The sequence below is a fragment of the Scleropages formosus genome, chromosome 5 (assembly GCF_900964775.1).
Source record: "Scleropages formosus chromosome 5, fSclFor1.1, whole genome shotgun sequence".
NCBI classification, from domain to species: Eukaryota; Metazoa; Chordata; class Actinopteri; order Osteoglossiformes; family Osteoglossidae; genus Scleropages; species Scleropages formosus.
In genome coordinates, this window is record NC_041810.1 from 1,267,776 (window position 1) to 1,276,235 (window position 8,460).

Genomic DNA, 8,460 nt, shown 5'->3' on the forward strand with positions numbered 1-8,460 from the left:
ACATGGGGACTCCACAGAGACTAAGTAGGACTCAAATCCAAAGTCCAGACAGGACATACCAGGCCTACCTGCTGCGCCATTGTGCCGCCCAAAGTTTTGGTTGTTAAAAAATTAACTTTATTAACTGTAAAAAAATATAATGATCATTATTTTTTTAAATACTGGATTTTTCTTTCATTTTTATTTTCGTATTTGATTTTTCTATTCGGGCAAAATGGTAACGCATATGTAATTACTGATGAGTATAGTATTATACCCTCTCATGCACTTAAGTACGCCCCTCCGTCCAACACTCATATAAGTGGACGATCATTTGTGATTGGCAACCAAGACAGCCAATAGTAGTATAGGATCGCATAGCATGCTAACCACTGAAAAACAATGGATGAAAACCGGAAGAGGCGGCACGTGTAGCAAGCATGGCTCCAGGAGGCAAGATTAACAGACCGAAAACTGTAAGTTTAAAGGACTTTAAGTTAGTGTCTTCTGTATTGATGTTAATTTCAATATTGATTCTTTTAGTATGTGCCCTGAGAAATAAATTGGCGAAGTTATGATTGAATTATTTCAGTTTTTAACCGATCAGCGAGTGAGACTTTCATGATCTTCACAAATTTTCTGACATTAATTAAAAAACGTAAAGAAATTAGTCTGGCGGTTGTTTTAGGTGCATTTCCGCACATGCCTTTTGTTTTCTTATGAACTTCAATCACTACAGTGGTGCCTGCATTACCAAAGTCAGTGATATATGCGCAGCTGACTGTGCTAAATAACCCTACCTTGTATTTGACTTACAAGATTAATCAACTTTACAATGACACAACCATTTATGTAGTGGGGTATTTCTATAGTAGCAGTTCGGGGTAAGTACTTTAATCAAGTTGAATAGAGTATGGACTTCTTCTATTGCAAAGCAGCAGCAGCCCTAACCACTACACCACCTGCTGGCCGAGTACCTGCTCTGTTACCATGGGGTTTGGATAGTGCACTATTCACTCCTACTAGTCACATGAACCTGCTATTACTATCATTAATTGTGCACCTACATGTTTAATGTTTCTTTTATTCCTGTAGGAACTTGGAAAAAAACTTTTTAAACGCAGGCGAACGTTGTCAAAGGAAAAGCGGCATAAGCACAAAATTGTAGGAGCAGTAGTTGACAAAGGACTCATTACTGTTCATCACCTAAAGAAGAGAGTGTAAGTATTTCTTCCCTGGGAAACACAAAACATTACCAAACATGAGAGAACGGTGAATATCACTCAGAAACCAATAAAGGTAACGTTATACAGTTTGCAAACGGTACAGCTGAAGATATAGTTTACGTTTATGCTACTTCTTAGCCACACTACAACTTTTTCAGACCTTTTTATCTGTCATAAAGTAATGAAAAGTCAAAATATGTTGTTGACTACTGTTGGATTTAATTTAGTGCACAGAGAATTTACTAGCATTAAGGATTTTTTTTATTGTCAAAGTTCGTCATTTATCTTAAGCAATGAAACATGTGAACTATATTCTATCTACATTATTGCTGTAGGAAGTAATTATACTGTGAATATAAAAAATGCCCACATTCCATGAATCTTTAACTTTTTCTTTCCCCTTAGTTCCAGTCCGCGAGCAAATATCACTCTATCAGGAAAGAAGCGCCGCAAGCTGATCAAACAGTTACAACACATGGAGCGTGAGAAAGCATCTGTGGAAGGTGACTTGAGAGTTAGGCACATGTTGTCAAGCTCATTTTATACATATCATGAAACGTGTAAACTCGCCAAGCACTTATTAGGAACACCTGTACACCTGCTTATTCATGCAATAATTTAATCAACCAGTCATATGGCAGCAGCGCAAAGCATAAAATCATCCGGGTACAGGTCAGGAGCTTCAGTTAATGTTCACATCAAACACCAGAATGGGGGAAAAATGTGATTTGTGTGATTTTGACCGTGGCATGATTGTTGGTGCCAGACGGTCTGGTTTGAGTATTTCTCTAACTGCTGGGATCCTGGGATTTTGATGCACAACAGTCTCTAGAGTTTACTCATAATGGTGCGAGAAACAAAAACCATCCAGTGAGTGGCAGTTCTTCGTACCGAAACACCTTATTGATGGGAGAGGTCAGAGGAGAATGACCAGAATGGTTTGAGCTGACAGAAAGGCTATGGTAATTTAGATAATCACTCTTTACAACTGTGGTGAGCAGAAAAGCTTCTCAGAATACACAACATGTCGAACCTTGAAGCGGATGGGCTACAATAGCAGAGGGACGCCACACTCTATCTAAGTATTGTTGCTGACCATCCCTTTATGGCCACAATTTACCCATCTTCTAATGGCTACTTCCAGCATGATAATGCACCATGTGACAAAGCAAAAGTCATCTCAAACTGGTTTCATGAACATGACAATAAGTTCAGGGTTCTTCAGTGGCCTTGCCAGTCACCAGATGTGAGTCCAGTTGAACGCTTTGGGAAGTGGTAAAATGGGAGATTTGCTGTAAGAATGCACAGCTGACGAATCTGCAGAAATTGCATGATGCAATCATGTCAACATGGACCAGAATGCTTTCAAGGAAATGTATCCAACATCTTGTAGAATTCATTCCATGAAGAATTGAGGCTGTTCTGAGAGCAAAGGGAGGCCATACCCAGTACTGGTATCGTGCTCCCAGTAAAGTGCTCAGTGAGTGTATTTACCATGGGATTATTTCCAGTCAATGGAGCTCTTCATATCTCTCTCTGGATAGTACGCTTGCCGGCCACAATAGAACTTAGGAAATTTTTTAAAAAAAAAGAGAAGTTTATAGCTACATTTGTCACAATTTTGTTTTGAGATCTCCACTTGATGAAGTTGATCTGGTAAGCATTCTGGAAAAAGTATATTTGTAAAAACTGTGTATATTTTTTGTTTTTAAACACTTTCCACAGCTCCATAGCATGTCAGGAAAAGAGCCTACAATAGATTTCCTTGAGAAGGAAAAACGGTAATGACAGGGTGAAAAAGTATTGTCGGTGAAGTGATGGCAAAGCTGTGGGGCACCAGTTTAATAAAATCTTGATCTTGGTGGTGCGAAGAAGATGGAAAAATGTTTCACATAGAAAATTTCAGATGTAAAGGAGACTAGTCAGTAATAATTGCAGATTCTGTTCGTGTGTATGTGGTTTGGTTGTAGTACAGCTGATGAAGTGCCAAACTTCAAACTATGTTAAAATTAAATTTCAGTTGAAAATGCATGGTTATCACAAACTCCTCTTCAATCCTAATTGACTGATCTTCGCATAAGCATGTCCACCATTTGTAAACTTTTGACCACTTTCAGCTTTATCTACAAAACCATTAAGGTTTATAATACAGAGCTCCCTAGAATATTTAGAAGATGGGTTCTGTTAATACATTGTACAACTTTTACATTTTTACATGTTTTATTAACTTTGAGCTACAGTACATTAAAATTATAACTAATTTAAAGTGAAAATAGAAATGTCTCCATATGCGTTTTTTTTTTTTTTTTTTTTTATTTAAGGAACATACATTTAAGTCAATTAAAAAAATTAAAGAAATGGATAATGAGTGCTGTAAAACACATAGAAACAAGGGCCTGCTTTGCAAACTTTGCCAGAGGGGGAACTGAGTGGGTATGTGCAACGCTTCTTATGTCTGGCTGACGTATTATATGAGCTGAGATAGATCTATGTGCATATGTACATTCAGATGATTGTTTTGTGAGTTTTATTTTTAATTTTTTTTTCCATTAAGTTTTTATTTCTTTTTAATTAAGAAGTTTCCTGCTGTGTGCTGTTCCCAGAAACTGTTTTTCTGCAGATGGATTGTATCAAATTTCACTCAGCAGCAGTGAAGAAAATACATTTTGTAGTTTATTTATCTAGTTAATTAGGGGACAGTGGTTAGCGTGACTGCCTTTGGACCCAAAGGTTGTAGGTTCGAGTCTCACCTCGGGCTGTAGTACCTGGCTTGAACAAGGTACTTACCCTGAATTGCTCCAGTAAAATGACCCACCTGTATAACTGGGTAAATAATTGTAACCTTAACATTGTAAGTTGCTTTGGAAAAAAGCATCAGCTAAATTAATAAATGTAAATATCTGTGTATAGTTATTTCAGTGTTTGTCACAAAGGCAACCAGTGTACTTGTATGTATTTTACATGTAGAAATAGAAAGATAATGGATAATGGGTATCATTATGTAACGTTCTTTAAATATTACCCGTTTTAAACATGCTTTTGCTAGATCTCTTTGGCACTGCATAGGTGAATGACTTTAGTCACACAAATCGTATTATAATTTTTGTGCCTGTTATGTCGGGATTACGCGTGTCATTTAAAATAGCCCAACTTGATGTTTTTTCCATAATAGCGGAAGCGGCACCAGTGAAAAAAGCTCCTTCTTCTGCATCCAGGAAGAAAAAGAAGACCACAGCCGACCAAGATGTGGAAATGGAAGAGGTGCAAAGTGCTCAGTGAGACCTGCACTGACTCATGAGAGACACTAAACCACAAAATGGAACTGAGTACATTTAGCAGGAATTCAAGATATTCTGTACCCTGAAGCAAGAGTGGAATCCAACAATATGAAATGAAGAAGGCCTTGTTTTGAAATGACAAATCCTGTCTTTTTTCTATTTTAAATTTAAACCTGTTCTCCTCGTCCCCAATAAGACTTGTCTTGGATTTTGTGTCCTGATCCATTTGATACATCCATTGTACGTGCATGTTTGAGTATATAATGTACAGTATTTCTGTTACTGCGCACATTCACACACACAGTTTACACTGCTGTGTACAACACTCTTTCGTACGCGGTGTGTTTTCCACGCGACAGCACACGGCCCACAGACGGTGGAGCTTAACTTTACGGTTACGGTCAGCACTGTCGGAGAAACGGACTCATTCCTTGTATCCGCAGGGTCTGTTTTCACTTCATAAAACTAAAGTGCAAAAAATGAAGTGAAGGCGAAGGGCAGGTTTTGTACGGAAAAGCGGCCGCTCCTTTTCCTCCTCCTCCTCCTCCTCCGCGCGCTTCTCTTTGTTCTGCGCGGCGGGGGAACGAGCTCGGTGGCGGGAGCACGTGGCCGCGCGCCGCGCTCTCAGCCTCAGGTACCGGTCCGAACGGTGGGGTTCCGTTCGTGTCGCGCTTCGGGTGCTGGGCAGGGAGCACGTGCTCGAGGAAGGAGAGGTGGGACAGCCAGCGCGCGCGCTCGCTCACGCTCACGCTCACACACACGCGCGCGCTCCTCCGAAGCAACATCCGATCGCAGTCAAGAGTCAGTGGCCGCAGCAGCGTCTTTTTTGCCGTGTCGGTCCGTCCGTGTGCGCGCGGCGCGGCGCCCCCGCCTCGGCTGCCGGGTTATTCTTGTCGTGCTGCTGCTCGTCTTGTGTTTAGTCAGTTAGTGTCACTTTCGTGACGAGAAGAGAGAGGAGCAAAATGTGGAGAGGCTGCTGTTGCTGGAGATAAGAAGAAGATGGTGGAACCGTGGTGGGACGCGCGCTGCTGCTGTCAGTGTCACACTCCCCGACAAGGACAACAAGGTGCCCCTCCGCATTCATTTGTATATACTGTATATTCTATAATATTACATATTTTATATTACACACAGTATATCCGCTTGTATGAGTGTCAGTGAGTGTGTTAACGTCTCTGTAAGCGATTTTTTTTTGCCTCATTATAATCGTCGAGTGTGGGAAAGGGCTGTGGTACGGAATCCGTACCCTAACCGTCCCATGATTGACGTTGTTGTGTAACAGATTTATATCGTGTATAGAATATGTGTAGAGTGTAGATTTTTCTTTGTGTGCCGTGCACACATCAGCCTCGAGCCTATGTATAAATTATAATATCTGTACGTTGATACATAACACGAAGCGACCTACGATAAAGAAATCTATGGAACACAACACCATCCACGGAGATATTATTTCTGCTCCTCTTGCCAACTCGAGCCACATCTGGTATATTTTTTGATGTATATGGCTGCCTGCCTTCATCATCATCATCATGTGAAGCGTGTGCGCGCGACGAGCAACACTGCTTTGTGTTCGTACACATACTATGTAGTTATAATACAGTACATCATGAATAATGAAAAATGTTCATGTAATGACAGAAGGCCGGACAATGACAATAAGGATAATAAGCAGTAGCAAAAACTGGGTTTTTGGACCAGAAACATTAGCAATAATACTCAATGGAGTAACATATAAATGATGAAGGAACAAATTAAGCCACAATGAAGGTTGGGGGCACACCCCCCCCCCCCCCCCCCCCCAAATTGTTATGGCTTTAATAATAAGAATAACACTGTAACGATAGTGCTTATTGTCGCTGTTGTTTGTGTCGTTCTCGGCAGCGCTCTTGGTGTGTTAGCGAGGCAGGACGAAGTTTGATCCAGAGGTGTCGAGGTCAAGGTGCCGAGCTGCAGCACTGGGTGTGTGTTCATCCCAGCCCATGGAAGAGTGCTGACAAGAAGCTGCCCTTGGTGAGCGCACACACACACACACACACACACACACACACACACACACACACACACACACACACACACACACACACACACACACACACACGCTTCTCTCGCCAGCCTCCTGCCCGCAGCCATCTCTGTGGAAAGTGCTGCGACACTCTCCACCCGGTTTTTAACAGGTTAGGTTTGGTAAAATTTAAAAAAAACATCTGAAAAAGCTGTAATAGATTGAGAAAGTACTCTAACATTTCCCATCCATACATGATCGATATCCTGTTTTCCAGTGCAGGGTTGCAGTGTTCTGCTGTGTCCCAGAAGCATACGGCACGAGACGAGGTAAAACGCTACATTTGCAGTGTGACACTTTTGTTGAATTATTTTTTTATTAACTTCAGACTCAATTAAAATTAAACCTCGTTTAAAATCTCTGAAGATAACACGGAGTCATCTCCACGATGTCCAATTCCGTGCTGTCGAATCATCAATGATATAAACGCGTCTGACGTTTGTCAGCTTCTGGACGCTTTCAACTTTAATATTTACACTCACACCCTCATACTTTCATTAACCGCTTTTATTTTATTGTTGAGTCAGTAAGAACTTAATAAAACACGTCTTGATTTATTTACAGGTAAGATAATGTAAAAACCTTGTATATAACTACATTAAGACTTTTCATTTTAACATCTTTATTAACTTTAATGTACATTAACGTCCATGCATTGTCAACAACCGCTTGTCCTAAGTGGGGTCACAGCAAACCGGAGCCTAACCCAGCAACACAGGGCGCAAGGCCAATGGGGGAGGGAATACACCCAGGACGTGACGCTAGTCCATCGCAAGGCACCCCAAGCAGGGCTTGAACCCCAGACCTGCCACACAGCGGGCACTGGCTAAACCTGCCTCGCCACCACACCCCGCTCTACATTAACGTTAAAACCAATTTAAAAATGACTGAAAGTAAAAAAATAAAAACTCTCCGCATAACTCTGTCCAGTGAAGGCTGTTTATTGATCCATACCATCAATGGGTGCAGCATTCCTCATCTTGTTATTAATCACCGAAATCAGGAGCGCTCAAATAGCTACGAACACATAAAACAAGGAAACACATAGAATGAAGGTGGTCCTTTACCTTGATTTTGTTCCTATAACTTCTGAGATAATTTTGCTGCCAGCTAATGGGAAGAATGGGAAACACTGGTCACTTTTGCTGTGCATCAGACAAATGTTAGAAAATAAGACTGTGGGGAAAATGCTGTTAAAGATTATTAAACTGGACAACATTTTTATCATTGAAATGTTCATAACTCTATGTACCAGATTTTTTTTCCCCCTGATTTTTTGTATGAACTATGTTTCAGAAACTATTAAAGCAATAGAAGTATTTTTGTTTTGGAAATGCTAATGTGCACACTTTCTCAGGACCCGTCTGGATCTGCTTGCTGCTACCGCTTCCCCGCACGGCCTCTGAGAGCCGATCTTGTGGCCCTTGCTGTGTCCAGCTCCCAGGCTCGGGCGATGGCAGCGAGCCTGCTGCTCCACGCAGCTCTCCTGTGGGCCTCTGCCTCCTCCTCGGCAACCGCTGCCGAGCAGTGCTTCTCCAAAGTTCACCCTGATCTGATCGTCAATGCCAGCGCGGCCTTCCTGGCGAAGTCAACGGTGTTGGACGCGCACGCCAGTCCATCCCAGCAGGCTTGTCTCCTCGACTGCTGCTCCCAAGAAGGTGCCTGAATAGCTAAGACACATTTCACATACACAAAAACAGTTGAGTAATAGAGTCAGTGTAAGTACTAAACTATGAATACCGTAAACACTGCACACCAGTACTGTTATTTACAGGGAAGGCTTGGAAGGTGTGATGGAGTGAATTATCTACACATCCATCCAGTTCCGGTGACCACTTAAGCAGCCAAGACCATTGTGATGTGGAGTCTCTTGTAAGAAGTGAAGGGTGTGAAGCGAGTTACACCATCAGTG

General features: G+C 41.6%; 1 protein-coding gene across 1 annotated transcript; it reads left to right on the forward strand.

The window, feature by feature from the left end:
* The first annotated feature begins 393 nt into the window (after positions 1–393).
* Positions 394–4,509, forward strand: LOC114910571 (uncharacterized protein C11orf98 homolog). Its single transcript, XM_029252250.1, has 4 exons — positions 394–455; positions 1,075–1,199; positions 1,611–1,708; positions 4,378–4,509. Exons 1-4 carry the CDS (start codon positions 420–422, stop codon positions 4,482–4,484), a joined length of 366 nt encoding a protein of 121 aa, XP_029108083.1. The 5' UTR covers positions 394–419; the 3' UTR covers positions 4,485–4,509.
* Positions 4,510–8,460: the final 3,951 nt, after the last annotated feature.